The sequence below is a fragment of the Rhinoraja longicauda genome, chromosome 12, assembly GCF_053455715.1.
Source record: "Rhinoraja longicauda isolate Sanriku21f chromosome 12, sRhiLon1.1, whole genome shotgun sequence".
NCBI classification, from domain to species: domain Eukaryota; kingdom Metazoa; phylum Chordata; class Chondrichthyes; order Rajiformes; family Arhynchobatidae; genus Rhinoraja; species Rhinoraja longicauda.
This window is the reverse complement of record NC_135964.1, coordinates 28,736,205-28,751,671: the sequence shown is the minus strand read 5'-3', so window position 1 is coordinate 28,751,671 and position 15,467 is coordinate 28,736,205. Positions and strand designations below refer to the sequence as shown.

General features: G+C 43.6%; 1 protein-coding gene across 3 annotated transcripts in view; it reads left to right on the top strand.

Moving 5' to 3' along the window:
* LOC144598845 (succinate--CoA ligase [ADP-forming] subunit beta, mitochondrial-like) overlaps nucleotides 1-14,897 on the top strand; it is a 66,895-nt gene extending 51,998 nt beyond the window's left edge. Inside the window, exons 9-11 of one of the 3 annotated variants that reach the window (XM_078409346.1) lie at nucleotides 5,406-5,526; nucleotides 12,917-13,005; nucleotides 13,931-14,897. In XM_078409346.1, the coding sequence (XP_078265472.1) occupies nucleotides 5,406-5,526; nucleotides 12,917-13,005; nucleotides 13,931-14,005 (285 nt within the window). In that variant the 3' untranslated portion in view covers nucleotides 14,006-14,897. Of the gene's footprint in view, nucleotides 1-5,405; nucleotides 5,527-12,916; nucleotides 13,006-13,198; nucleotides 13,904-13,930 lie in introns of those variants that run through there. The other 2 variants (XM_078409345.1, XR_013547906.1) reach the window with 2 other exon arrangements.
* The last annotated feature ends 570 nt before the right edge of the window (nucleotides 14,898-15,467 follow it).

Here is a 15,467-nt window from a genome sequence, read left to right as displayed (position 1 = left end):
CGACAGGGGGCCACAATTCACGTCCGAGCTGTGGTCATTCATGGCCCAACTGCTGGGGGTTAACCTGCACTGCACCACAGCGTACCATCCGCAGGCGAACGGCCTGGTGGAGCATTTCCACCGCCAGCTCAAGGCCGCTCTGAAGGCCCGGCTCGTTGGCCCGGACTGGGTTGACGCGTTGCCGTGGGTTTTACTGGGTGTCCGCACCGCCCCCAAGGAGGACTTGGCCACCTCCTCGGCGGAATTGGTGTACGGGGCTCCGCTGACGGTGCCCGGGGAGTTCGTTCCCTCCGCCCAGGATCAGGCAGAACAGCCCTCGGCCGCCCTGCAACGCCTTCGGGAGACGGTGGGCTCGCTGGCGCCAGTGCCGACGTCTCGCCACGGTTCGGTGCGGTCACATGTCCCTTCCGCCCTGCAGGACTGTCCTTTTGTTTTCCTGCGTCGGGATGCCCACCGGACACCCCTTCAGCGGCCTTATGAGGGACCGTTTAAAGTGCTTGAGCGGGGCTCTGCCACCTTCGTGTTGGACATGGGGGGTCGTCCTGAGACGGTCTCTCTTTTGCGGCTGAAGCCGGCGCACGTGGACGTTAGCCAGCTGGTTCTACTGGCGCAGCCTCGCCCTCGGGGTCGTCCCGCGCCCCGGCCCTTACCCCCGGTGTTCCCGCGGGTGCCTTCCCCTGGCGGGGTAGTTCCGGTTCCTGCGTCCGCCGTGGAGCGCACGCGGGCTGGCCGTTTCGTCTGTCCCCCTGTCCGTTTCGTGCCTTCGGTTCTTGGGGGGGGGGTCCTGTGGCGGCGCCCGGGGGCTAGGCCACTCCCTTGGTTATTCCACTCGGCACTCAGTGGACGGGAGGGATTAGGTCACTTCCTGGGTCAGTTCCCTTGGGTCAGGTGGTCTGGGACTATAAAAGGTTTTGGGTGTGTCGACTCACGAGTTCTTGAGTGCGGTGTTTGGTGCCTTAGGAAATAAAATATTTTAACTACTCACCTGGCGTCTGGCCTGATTTCCGCGGTGACCACACCCACTACACCGTCAGGCATTGATAAAAATTGGAGCAATTTAACAGCTTTGACTATTAGTTTAACCGACAGGTATCAAAACATTTCTGTGGAATTTATGATTGGGATGTCAGGGCCTCTCCTGTGATTTCTTTATGTTCAGCTTTGAGTTGAACTCAGAGTAAGAGGTGATGTAGCCAGGTGGTGGGCAGTGAACTGCTTTAAGGAAATTTCTGGTCATTGACTCCTTGATGCGACTATATATTTTTAGCAGGAAGCATTAATGTCTTAAGCATTGTCTTGTTAATTTTATAGAATTTAGAGCGATTATAGAGAAGCTGTTTCCACGTGAAGGAGCCAAAATCTGGGACCCTAATAAACATTAATATTCACCAACAAGACAAAAGGAATTTAGCTGAAACTTTCCTACCTAGGAAGTAGTTAGGATGCGGAAGTAACCAATACAAAGAGTAGTGGTTCAAATGGCAGTTGTATCTTCCACTGTATGTGAAGGATATGTTACATTTGTATATGTGATGGGGAAGCTAAATAAATGTATAAAGAAAAAAGGAACAGGATGTGCTGATCGGATTAAATGAGGTAGGATGGGCAAATGTTTGTGTGAACTATAATCAGAATCAGAATAACCTTTATTGTCATCCAAAAAAACAAGTCTTTTGGATGAAATTCCATTACCCACAGTCCAACAATAAGAGCAATAAAAATAAGCAATAATACACAAAATCACAAACCAACACAAAACAAAAAAAAGAAACATCCATCACAGTGAGTCTCCTCCAGTCACCTCCTCACTGTGATGGAAGGCCAGAATGTCTTTTCTCTTCCCCTGCCGTCTTCTCCCGCGGTCAGGCTGTTGAATTTGCCACGTTCCAGGCCATGCCGGACGGTGAAAGGTCCGCAGCGGGCCGACCCAAGCCCCGCAATTCGGGGCGGGCGAAGGCGCTGCCGCTGCACGTCGGGGCGGTCATGGCTCCCGACATTGGAGCCCCCGCCGGGCAGAGAAAAATCCCGCGGCTTATTTCAGGCCGCGCCGGACGGTGAAAGGTCCACAGAAGCCGCTGCCGGAGCTCCTGATGTCGGCCCCCACCCAGGGCAGGGCCTGCAACTTCCGATATCCACGCGGCCCGCAGCCGAAGCCTCCGGAGCCTCCGAAGACTAGTCACAGCCGCTCTCGCAGCGCCACCACAGCCTCCGAAGGCAGCCAGCTCCGCAGATAACAGTATATAACAGTATAACAGTATAACAGAACTTTATTGTCATTCGGTATAAATACCGAACAAAATTTCAGCAGTCACAAGACACCGCAAAAAAGAAAAGAACACAGGACACACGACCCCAACACCAGCACCAACATCCATCACAGTGACTCCAAACACCCCCTCACTGTGATGGAAGGCAACAAAACTTCCACTCTCTTCCCCCCGCGCCCACGGACAGGCAGCTCGACCCCTACCGAGGCAACGGACACGCACAGCCCCCGCAAGGGGATGGAAGGCCCCGCGGCCGAGACGCACCGGGCACTGAAACGTCCCGCGGCCGAGCCGCGCCGGCGATGTTAAGTCCAGTGGCCGAGCCGCGCCGGGCGATGGAAGGCACCGCGGCCGCTGCTAAGTCCCGCGGCCGAGCCGCACCGGACACTGAAACGTCCCGCGGCCAAGCCGCGCCGGCGATGTTAAGTCCAGCGGCCGAGCCGCACCGGGCACTGAAACGTCCCGCAGCCGAGCCGCGCCAGCGATGTTAAGTCCCGCAGCCGAGCCGCACCGGGCACTGAAACGTCCCGCAGCCGAGCCGCGCCGGCGATGTTAAGTCTAGCGGCCGAGCTGGAAGGCCCCGCGGGCGATGGAAGGCACCGCGGCCGAGCTGCGCCCCGGGGAAGAGACCCAATAAAAGAAAAAAAAGACAAACAGACTGCCAGAGAGCCGCAGCCGTTAGGCGCAGACACACGTGACCGGAGCCACTATTGTGTACAGTCCGCGGGCTCTGCGAACCAGAGCCCAGGTGGTCCCAGCTGGAGGCCGCCAGCTCCAGGTGTTTGGCCGATGGTAGGCCGCAGCGGGAACGGAAAAAAAGGTCGGGGTCACCGTTCGGAAGAGACAATTTTACAGTCCCCCCCCCCTCCCCACACATAGTACACAACCACAAAAAACGACATCACATCTAAGCACTATAATTAAGACAAAAAACAACAAAAAACACAAAAGACAAACGGTCTGCAGGTGAGCCGCAGCTGCTGGGCAGCGCCACCATTTGGGCCTGCAGAGGTGAGTGGGTAGAAGGATTGTTACTGTGATACACATTTTTATATAGGGCAATGTGAGGTTATCCACTTTGGCGGCAAGAACAGGAAAGCAGAGTATTACCTGAATGGTGGCCAATTAGGAAAAGGGGAGATGCAACGTGACCTGGGTGTCATGGTGCACCACTCATTGAAAGCAAGCGTGCAGGTGCAGCAGGCAGTGAAGAAAGCGACTGGTATGTTAGCATTCATAGCAAGAGGATTTGAGTATCGGAGCAGGGAGGTTCTGCTGCAGTTGTACAGGGCCTTGGTGAGACCGCACCTGGAGTATTGTGTACAGTTTTGGTCTCCTAATCTGAAGAAAGACATTCTAGCCTTAGAGGGAGTACAGATTGATCCCTGGGATGGCAGGACTTTCATATGAAGAAAGACTGGATAGACTAGGCTTATACTCGCTGGAATTTAGAAGACTGAGGGGGGATCTTATTGAAACATATAAAATTCTTAAGGGGTTGGAGAGGCTAGATGCGGGAAGATTGTTCCCGATGTTGGGGAAGTCCAGAACCAGGGGTCACAGCTTAAGGATAAGGGGGAAATCTTTTAGGACCGAGATGAGAAAACATTTCTTCACACAGAGAGTGGTGAGTCTGTGGAATTCTCTGCCACAGAAGGTAGTTGAGGCCAGTTCATTGGCTATATTTAAGAGGGAGTTAGATGTGGCCCTTGTGGCTAAAGGGATCAGGGGGTATGGAGAGAAGGCAGGTACAGGTTACTGAGCTGGATGATCAGCCATGATCATATTGAATGGCGGTGCAGGCTCGAAGGGCTGAATGGCCTACTCCTGCACCTATTTTCTATGTTTCTAATGCTCCCTGGAGCGCACAGAGTTGGGAGCTGTTTATTCTGGTCAGACAATAACACAATGGAGATAGTTTCTGCTCTCGGGCCACCACCCTGTGCTTGTTGATTATTTATTTTAGTACATAGAGAAATTGGTAACAGTTCACAGATTCACAATAGCAGTGTTCCTCTCGGGGGTATGGATTAGTAAATCCATTTCCAGGTTCCTCCTTTCAGTTGCAACCTATTTGAACAGTTAATTCAAAGTTCTTATTCGGAACACGGGTGAATAAAACTAGTAATGTCAAGTGTTTTATTGTCATATGTTCCGAAATGGAACAATGACATTCTTACTTGCAACAGTTATGTAAACAGTACTCTGTAAAACAAAAACAATGCCGCCACGTTTATGTAGTTTGGAGCTTGTTAGTGTTTAATAACCTGATGATTGTAGGGAAGAAGCTGAACCTGGACATTCATTTTCAGGCTCCTATACCTTCTTCCTAATGGCAGGAGTGAAATGAGAGTGGCCAGGGTGGTGTAGGTCCCTGATGCTGTCTGCCTTTTTGAGGCAATGAATCTTGTAGATCCTCTTCGATGGTGGGGAGATCAATACCTACGATGGATTGGGCAGTGTGCAATCTTCTTTGTTCCTAGGATTTGAGTGGTCAAACAATGATGGAACCAGTCAATATGTTGCCTACTGTACACGTGTAGAAGTTTAAGAGAGTTGACATACCCAATCTCCTTAATCTTCTAAGGAAGTAGAGGCATTGATGGGCTTTCTTTATGATTGCTGGGTCCAGGACAGATCTTGAGAGATATGCATATCCAGGAATTTGAAGTATTTGACTGTCTCCACCACCATCCTGTCGATAAAGATAGGTTTGCGGATCCTTGTACTTTTCCAAAGTCTACAATCAGTTATTTGCTTTTACTGCATCATCATATAATATTGGTTTACCACATTAATGTGGATACTGAATGTAGTGAATAATAGTTGCAATTCAGTAAATTGGATGTTGGAGGAGGTTAATCACATAACGATATCTTTCAGGTGATTTTATAGCTGTGATTTTGTATTATATCCATGTTACAGTTCTAGCTGTCTTGCACAGCACACCCATTTTCCAGTTACATTATTCCAGCAGTTTAAACATAATGCTTGGATGCTGATTAGAAATAAATCTTCTGTATGTACTGAAATATGGTGTATTAAAAGGATCATTATCAATGAACAAGGAAGTACTTTTGATATAACTTTACTCGGGCAATTTTGTCCATACTTTAAAAAGGTCCCTTCTCTCTCTAGGTAGTCGCTATTCTGGTAAACATATTTGGTGGCATCATGCGCTGTGATATAATTGCTAAAGGTATTATTCTAGCTGTGGAAGACTTGGATTTGAAGATCCCTATAGTTGTGAGATTACAAGGTGAGCTTAATAGTTTCCACTAGCTGAGAGAGGCGCTTAACTTAAGGATAGCTGCTTCCCACTTTATTTATTCTCAAAAAATTACTACCAAGGTCAGATATTCAATCAAATAAATTAGTGATTGGATCCAGAGCCATAAAAGTTGTTCCGCAGAAACTAGCCGTTCAGACCACCATATCCATGCTGACCTTGCCCATCTGCACTAATCCCATTAGGCAGCATTAGGTCTATCTCCTTCCATGGCGTGCCTAATTAATTACCTGTATACATTTCTCCTGAACATAGTGTTTGAATCTGACTCTAGGATCTCCCCTGACACTGAGTTTCAGATATCAACTGCTTACTATGTAAACAAAAACATTTCCCTCAAATCCTCTTTAAATCTCCTTCCTATCACCTTGAACCTCTGCCTTCATGTTTTTGATACCATGAACCACAGGGAAAATGATTCTGACTATCCACCCTATCTATGTGTCTTTATTTTTATATATATTTCTATCAGATCACCCCTCAACCTCCTTCACTCCAAGGAAAATAAGCCCATAACTAGTCTTCCAGTCTAGCAACATCCTGGTGAATTTCCTCTGTACTCTCTCCAGTGCAATCACATCCGTCCTATAGTGTGGTGACCAGAACTGCGAACAATACTCCCAAGTGCAATCGAACAAGTGCTTTTAGAGAATAACACTTTTAGCGAACTGTGGACTTGAACCCCAAGGTCTCTCTGTTCATCAACATTTGTTGTACATACAATCAAATGTGTCCTACCTCTTTTGATTTCCCCAAATGCATTATCTCGTATCTGTCAGGATTAAATTTCATCTGCCATCGTTTTCCCCCGCATTCCAACTGATCTGTATCCCACTGTAGCCTTAGACAACCTTCCTTGGCATGCACACATGTGGCTTCATGTCAGCCACAAACTTACTAATCATACCTCCTACATTTATATCCTAGTCATTAATAGATATCACAAAAATAAGGGTCCCTGCACTGATTCATCACTGGTTAGAGACTGCCAATGAGAAGCACCTGTCCACCACAACAACCCTCTACCAGCTATCACCAACCCTACTTTTAGTCCAATTAGCTAACTCCCCTTGGATCCCCGCAATGCCTTCACTTTCTGGGACCTATCATCTGGGACCTTGTTAAATGCCTTCCTAAAGTCCATATAGATAGCATCTACTGCCCTGCCTTTATCAATCTTTTTGATCTTTTGGTCAATCTTTTAACTCGTTCAAAAAATTCAATCAAATTAGTGAGACAGGATTTTCTTGCACAACACCATGCACACTACCAGCCCTTTTCCAAAATATAATATTTTGCACAACACCATGCACACTGCTCAGCCCTTACTTTTCCAAATATAATATTATCCCTTTGGATTTTCTCCAATAATTTTCCAACCACTGACTTGTATTTTACTGGCTTATCTCTGCTGCCCATCTTAAATAACGAAATTTAGCTATACTGCAGTATATTAAAATTAAATTTAATGATAATATAGTATCTCTTTAACTTTTTCCTTTATGATTTAACCTTTGATATTCCTGGTGTCAGGGTGATATCCCATTTGAAATCATTGCCTTCCTGTTGAAATTCTAAATTTAAAATTTAACAAGAATTGGAAGTTATCATTTGTATTCCCACTGTTCCACAGATTGTTCCAAAGGTAATTTCAAAACTGAATCCATTCCATGAACAAACCTTTGTGATCACAATGAGGTTGAACCAAATGTTTATAAAGCATATGATTCAGGGTCAAATCTGGACTGTTGCACTGTCTGTTGGTGTGCATGTGCATTCTTTTAATATGAATCTTGCAAAAAAGTTAATATTCTGCTGGATACTTATTCTGTGATCATATTTAAATGTCATAACATTTCTGGCATTTTTTCTTTTAAAAAGCTGTAAGACAATTAACAATCTATATTTTACTTGTGCAAAAATATAGAGCTTGTGTTGCTGTTTTAAATTTCCTCTGAATTTATTAATCCCTTCATTTATCAGAGCAATTTTAAAATGCTGTAACATTTTTCCCCTCTCTGCTTCCTCCATTAACTGTTGTTTCTACATCATCTTAAATGTTTCCTTCGTTACGAATGAGTTTTCTCTTTTATCCCTCATTCTACTCTCTCCATCCGCACTTCCTCCAAAACAATCAATTGTGCTAGAGATTATTAGTTCATTTCCTAATGGGCTTTAGAAACGAGCTTCAGTAAATGTTCTAAAACTGACTGAATGAAGTTGAATTCCTGGTCCCTAGCCTCCCTTTGTTCACATGATCATGTATTCTTCATGTGCTGACCTGGTCAGTTGAATGTTGGTGTACACGTCGACTGTGCTTAATTAAAACTCCCTTCTCACTGACCTTGTATAGGAACTTAAGATTGGTAAGGAGAACTTATTACCACCACTGACAATTGTATGGTTTCTACTGTCAGTATCTCATGAAAAATATCAATTGGAGTCCTAGTTATTCAACAGGAAACAGGCTCTTCAGCCCAATTAATTCCTGCCAATCAAGACGCCTATCTAAGCTAGGAACATTTGACTGCATTTGGCACACATTCCTCCGAGCCTCTATTGATGTATTCTCCAAATGTATTTTAAATGTTGTAATTGTATCTGCCTGCACCATTTTCTCAGGCGGCTTGTTCCATATACCCACCCCCTATGTGTGAAAGTATTTACTTTTAAATCTCTCCTCTCTCACCTTAAACCTATGCCCTCTAGTTTTAGACTCTCGTACTGTCGGGAAAAGGATTAACTATCTATGCCCCTCATGATTTGCTAAAGGTCTATCCTCACCCATCAAACCTCCTTTGTTTCAGGGTAAACAGTCTCGCCCTTTCCAGTCTCAACTCAAGCCCTCCGGTACTGGCAACATCCTTGTTAATCTTTTCGGCACCTTCTCTTGCCTAATTACATCCTTCCTATAGCTGGGTAACTAGAACTGCAAACAATACTCCAAATGTGGTTTAACCCAGGTTTTGCACAACAGTAACATGATTATATGACATCCCAGCTCTTGTACTCAAAGCCACGACTGATAAAGGCAGGCGTGCCAAGTGCTGCCCTCACCACCTCATTTGTGTGTACTTGAGTTGCCACCTTGAAGGAACTATGTACTTGCACTCTTAAATATGTCTGTTCAGCAACATTCCCCAAGCCCCTAATATTCATTATTTATTTCCTGGCCTGGTATAACTTCCCAAAATGCATCACTTCACACTTTTGAGTAAACCTCCATCTACATCTACTTTGACTAGCATTCCCAGTTGACCTTGATCTTCTTGTAGCCTCCTTCATTGTCCATCACTCCACCAACTTTGGTGTCATCTGCAACTTTGGTGTCAGCTGCATTCTTATCCAAATCATTAATGTATGTGACAAACAAGAGGGGATCAACAGAGTAACAATCAGGGGTTTCCCCTTTGCTGCATTTTTATATATTTTCCTTCAGGCGTTAGAAAGTTGTGACATCTACAAAATATAGGCTTAGCCAGATGGCACAGATATCATGGGATGAAGAGCCTGTTCCCGTGCTGTACTGTTCCGTAACCTTTCTGAGGAAATGCTGCATGCTTTAAGTAGCTGTGATATTAAATGGAGGTCTAGTTTGCTCTTTCGGATGGTTGTTAAAGTTCCTAATGGAACTCTCTTGAAGAAAAGCATAAAGAACAAAGAAGAAAAGACACAAAGTGCTGGGTAACTGCTGGTCAGGCAACATGTTTGGAGAGCGTAGATAAGTGACGTTTAAGGTCAGGACCCTTCTTCAGACCCAGGGTCTGAGTCTGACCAAAGAAGAGCTACCTAGTGTAATCCCATCTTTCAGTGGTGTAGCCCCACTGATCTTCAGCTACACATCCAAGTGCTACTTAAATGTGATGAGGAATTTTGCCTTCCCCAGCCTTTCGGAAGGTGTGTTCCAGATCCTTACCACCCTTGGTGGAAACAATTTTCATTCTTTCCCCTCTATTCATTCTAATACTTTAATCTGTGCCCCAGATCGGAAGGAGATCGGACTTTTCCGTTTGCTCATAGTGGAGCCCTTATGACTTTGTACACTTCAGCTAGGTCTTCCCTCAACATCTGTTCTGAAGAAAACAGATGCAGCCTTTCCAATCTTTCTTCATAACTTCATTTTTTAAGTCTTGCAACATGCTTCTAAAATGTTCCATCCGAAGCAAACATATTGGTGAATCGCCTCTGCACACTCTCCAGTCCTATTGCATCTTTCCTATAGAATGGTGATTAAATCTGCATACAGTATTCCAACTAAGGTTTGACCAGGTTTTAAAAATTTGGAGCATAACCTCCCCACCCTTGTATTCAGTGCTCCAACTAATGAAGACCAGTATTCCATGGGCAGTCTCAACCTTGTTATTTACCTGTGTTGTCATCTTCAAGAATCTTAGACTTGCACACTAAGTTCCTTCATGAGGAGATTTTAGGGGAGACAGAGTTCAGAGATGGGGCCAATGTACACCTGGAGCAGGGATTGTTTGACGTACCCTACAAAGAGGCAGGCATAGCTGGGTTCCATACAAGTGCCCATGGCTACACCTTTGTTTTGGAGGTCCTTCATGGTGCTTTGAGAGACTGGTGCACATTAAATCCAGACAGCCTTGAACCACGGCAGCGTGCCTACCATCGCCACAGGTGTACAACAGACACCATCTGCGCTGTTCAGAAATTAGTTTTGCATGGATGTAGGAGTGTAGGGCCATCTTCCTGGCTCTACACTCATCTCAGGGACATGAAGATAACAAGGACACCTACGTCAAATTAGTATTTATTGACTATAGCTCTGTCTTCAACACCATAATCCCATCCAAATTGATCTGCAAAGTCCTGGACTTAGGACTCAGCACCTCACGGTCACAGGATCCTCGACTTTCTGGCCTATAGACTACAACAGTGAAGAAAGACGATTATACATCCTCAACAATAATTTTTGTCACTATTCATCTCAGGGACGAGTTCTCAGCCCCTTACTGTACTCGCTATATGCTCACGACTGTGCGGCCAAATTCTGCCCGAACTTGATCTGCAAGTTTGCAGGTGATACCACTAGTGGGCCAGATCTCAAATAATGATAAAATGGAGTACAGGAAGGAAAAGGTGAGCTAAGTAACATAGTGTCAAGGTGACAACCTCTCCCTCAATGTCAACAAGACCAAGGAGTTTGTTATTAACCAGGAAGCGTGGTGAAGTACATGCCTCAATGGTGCAGAAGTGGAAATGGTTGAAAACCTCAAATTCCAGGACATAAATATTACCAACAATCTGTCTTGCACCAAGCACATTGAATCTAGAGCCAAAATAGCACACCAACACCTCTACTTCCTCCGAGACTAAAGATATTTTATTGTTATTGTATACATGGCAATAATAATAAACCAATACCAATAACACAATTCTCCCTAAGACCTCACTGTTAATTGTGTATGTCCTATGACTTTATTAGTTCTCCCAAATGCATCACCTCACATTTATTCAGATTGAAATTCTCTCATTTCAATATCACCTTGCAGACTAAAACTGTCCTCCACACTGTCAACTGCTCTGCCGGTCTTGATGTCATTTGCAAATTTGCTGATCTTGATGCCGACATCCACATCCAAATCATTCACATATATTAAAAATACCCTACATCAATCCCTGTGGAACATCACTAGTCGTGGTTATCTAATCTCTAAATAAAATCTTTGCCATCGGGATCCCACCACCAGTCACGTCTTTTTCTCACCACCCCTTTCAGCTTCCTATACAGATCACTCTGATTTCCCCAGATCGCTCGTTCCTCCACACCCATTTACCCCTCCTGCCCAAGTACTTTACCCTTCAACCATAGGATGTGTAACATCTGTCCCGACACCCCTCAACTCCAAAAAGGAATTTAAACAGCCCTTCCTGTCTCTGCTCCCCTTCCCACCACATCTTCAGACTGTGCTACTTTCCCTCTATATTTTACGATGAAGGGTCTCGACCTGAAATGTCAGCTGTTCATTTCCCTCCACAGATGCTGCCTGACCCACTGACTTCTTCCAGCTGGTCTCATTTATTTTCCTGTACCATCATCTTCGTTTCTTATTGCCAAGTCTATTTTGGCCAATATCCCTCACCTTTTGGACCAGTTTCCTATGTGAATCCTGTTACAGGCCTTACTGAAGTCCTCATAAACAACATGTCCTCAAGAATACACTTACCTCCTCAAAAAATTCATTCGGATTGGTTAGGGGAAATCTGCCATTGATAAAGCTATGCTGACTATCTCTGATCAGTTCTTGCCTTTTGATGTGACTATTAATCCCGTCTTTCAATAATTTCTCTATGGTAATTTTAGGCTTGCAGCGGCCTTTTCCCAATACTAATAAAAAGTAATTATTTAGGATCTCATCTATAACTTTTAGTTCCACGTGTAGGTTACCTCATGGTCTCCACTCTTTCCCTGCTAATCCTTTTGTCCTTAATGTACTTTGGAACTCCTTTGGATTTACCTTAATCTTGTCCACCAGTGATATTTTGCGACCCCTCTTTTGTCTTCCCTATTTCCTTTTTAGGAATCACCCTATTCCAATGTTTTTAATGGCCTTTCCTCTTTTTTTTCTCTATACCTACTATATGCTTTCTTTATTCAACACTCTATCCCTTGGCATCCAGGAATCCCTGTATCTGTTATCCTTGGTTTTCCCCCCTTATTTCCCTTCCATACATTTCCTTACCTCATAGCACCTCCAAAATGTAATGCCTCACATTCCGTTAAATTCAAATTCCAAATGTCAGGACTTCCTCTGCATCTTTGCAATCTCAAGGTCTATCACTGTCAAACACCTGGACTTGTGATGTTCACTCGTTGAATATGGTGTTTCCTGCATTAGAGTGGGACCGTGTACAGTGTTAATATTACTGGACTGGTGCACATTGGCCACTATAATAGACCCGAGGACATGGATTTGAATGCCACATAGCAGGTGGATACTTTAGAGTGTGATTAATTAAATACAGGGTAAATAGCAAGCATTAGTGATAGCAATCAGGGTACTGTCAGATTGCAGTGTGAAGTGTAAACTAGACAGGACAACAGATGTTCCTTTGACCTTACTGAGCTGTGGGTCTCTGGACTTGCATGATGTGATTGACTCAACCGCCTCCTAAAGTGACCCAATAAGCCTCTCCCTTTCAGAGGCAGTTACTGGTGGGTTTCCCAAATACACTTATGTCCTGTAAACTAACAATTACAAACATTTCTAACATACTTAGCTGACTGAAAAGTACTTTGGGGCTTCCTGGAATTGTTAAAGCTCAACATTAATGTAAATCATTATTTTTGGGAGAAAGTTTATGGTCAATGCTCAGTGTTCATTATCTTCCACCACAGGCACGCGAGTAGATGATGCCAAAGCACTGCTTACTGCCAGCAGTCTCAAAATCCTAGGTTGCGACGACTTGGATGAAGCTGCTAAAATGGTAAGCAAGAAATTTCCATAGGGTAATAAATCGTTCCTAGTATCTCAGCAATTAGTGGATTAAATGTGTTCTATAACCAATTCTTTTCACTGACTTGGGATCAGCGTAACCTGTATTCCATTGCCTACTTATTCTGTAGTTTTTCTAGTTTGTACAATCTTCTACTAATATAATCAGGATATTCATTGTTTAGGAACACAAGTATAACTGTAATATCAGTTATAATGAAACATCAAGAACACTTTCAGTAAAACATATTGTGCTGCATGTGGACACAGAGCGGTTTTGCATAGGGACTGACCCTTTGGCCCACTACATCTGTGCCGAACACAAGGCTAAGGTAACCCAAACTCATTTGCCTGCACATAATCCATATCCCTCCATTTCCTGCATATTCATGTGCCTATCTAAAAGTCTCTTAAATGGCACTGTTGTATCTGCCTCCACCATCACCTCTGACAGCACATTCCAGACACCCACCCGCTCTCTGTGTAAATAGAGTTGCACCACATGTCTCCTCTAAATTTTGTCCATCTCAGCTTATATCTATGCGCTCTAGTTTCGCTGGTACTCCAATGTCTTCCCACGTGCTGGAGATGTGCTGGTTGGTAGGTGAATTGATTATTTATGGTCTCGAGAGAGAGAGAGAATAGGTTACAGGGAAACGCGGAGATTAATTGAGGTGCTGCTTTGAGAGGTAGAATAGATGGATGGGCTGAATGGTGTTCTACATTGTAAGTAAATATAGGAAAGCAAAAAAAAGCTCTCTAAATAGAATTAACCAACGTGTGGCTTACCGTAGGGTCATTGTTGAGAACTGATATTTAATTTTTATGTTTTAAATTTATGTGATCATATTTCCTTTGGCGTTTGACTGGTCTAGAATTGTTTACAAGGTAAACTCTTTCAGATTTTTCTCTTGCAGGTTGTTAGACTTTCAGAAATCATGTCATTGGCAAAGGAGGCACAAGTGGACGTCCATTTCCAGCTGCCCGTTTGACATGTTTATTAAATAAAATTCCTGTGCTGTTCACTAATTGTGTTTAAATCCCTTGTGTCTTTGTGAAGGGACTATCTTAGCCAAGTATTAATATTGTGCACATGTAATGTTGATTTGTGTACTGGTGTTCATGGTTTTTTTTTGTTTTGTGTTGCTGTGCAGGCAGTGGTAGGTTTTTAAATTATTACTTTTTTAGAAATTGCTGTTCACCTCAAATTTGAGCTCTGATGTGTGTCTAGCTGGTTGATCCTGAAGGACAAATGCACAAACAAGTCTGAATTGACCGGTGGCTTCCATAATCTTCCTTCTAACTCAGTACTTGTACTTACTATTTGAAACATCACCAATTAATGAGAACATATGCACGATTGAAAGACAGTTATTCTTTGGATGCATTTTATGAAGCCCTTGAATGGTCAATCCTTGAGTCTTTACATAATTGTTCCTCTGCGAAGCATCAAATTATTAATGAACTTTCCTAACTCCTGGACAATCTTTCAAAAGCAATTAATGAATTCATTCATTAATCTCAATGATGAGAAAGGAAAAATAGACAATGCAAAAGAAGTTGGTATTCAAATATGTTGTTGCTGTATTTTTCGACTCAACATAGTTACAGATATTTGGCACAAATTGCTTGAAATATATGCTGTAAAGTATTTCTGCAATATGATGATTAAGCCTCATAGGCTAGAGTTGGAGTATTTATTTTAAATATGTTTTATCAAAACCAGTTATTGCATTCAATAAAATGATTCAGTTCTGCAAAGACTTGCTTGATATCCAGGGCTTTTCTGTGCAAATTGTAGTTGACATTCAATGTCTATGAATGCATGGTTCTGTGGCCAGTCTGATTGCCACATAACCATGTTTTCTTCTGCATGAGATTTATAAAGTACAACAAAGAGGAAATGTGTCAGAATTAGAATGGTTTGCACACCACAGAAACTTTCAATATTCTCCATTGTCCATATTGTAATTTATCTAAAATTATTACCAACTGTTTTCGAAGTCCTGCTACCTCATTCCTTGTTCACACCAACTTATATCCATATCTGGTTACCTAATGCCTCAAATGTAAAATTTCCTCCACAGTTAGCCATCACAATCCCTCTGATCTCTTTCTGGAGAACGGTACATTAATTTCCACTGTAACTAAAATGAAAAAAAGTTGAGGTTAAGATAAAATTGTTCAGATTTTGTGCTGCTTAATAGCAATTAATTCAATCCCTAGCACCAGCTCTAACATGCACTAAATTCATGACTGATCTTTGGCCTCAACATCACTTTTCTGTGTGAGCCATATTTCCCTTGATTATTTTGATACATTATCAGATATTAACCTCTTGGACAAGATCCTTGGAAGCAACAGTGCAGGTAGATAATGTGACCAAGAAGGGACACGACATACTGATTATCAATCATCAGAGCATTGGACACAAGAACAGAGATATCTGCAGTT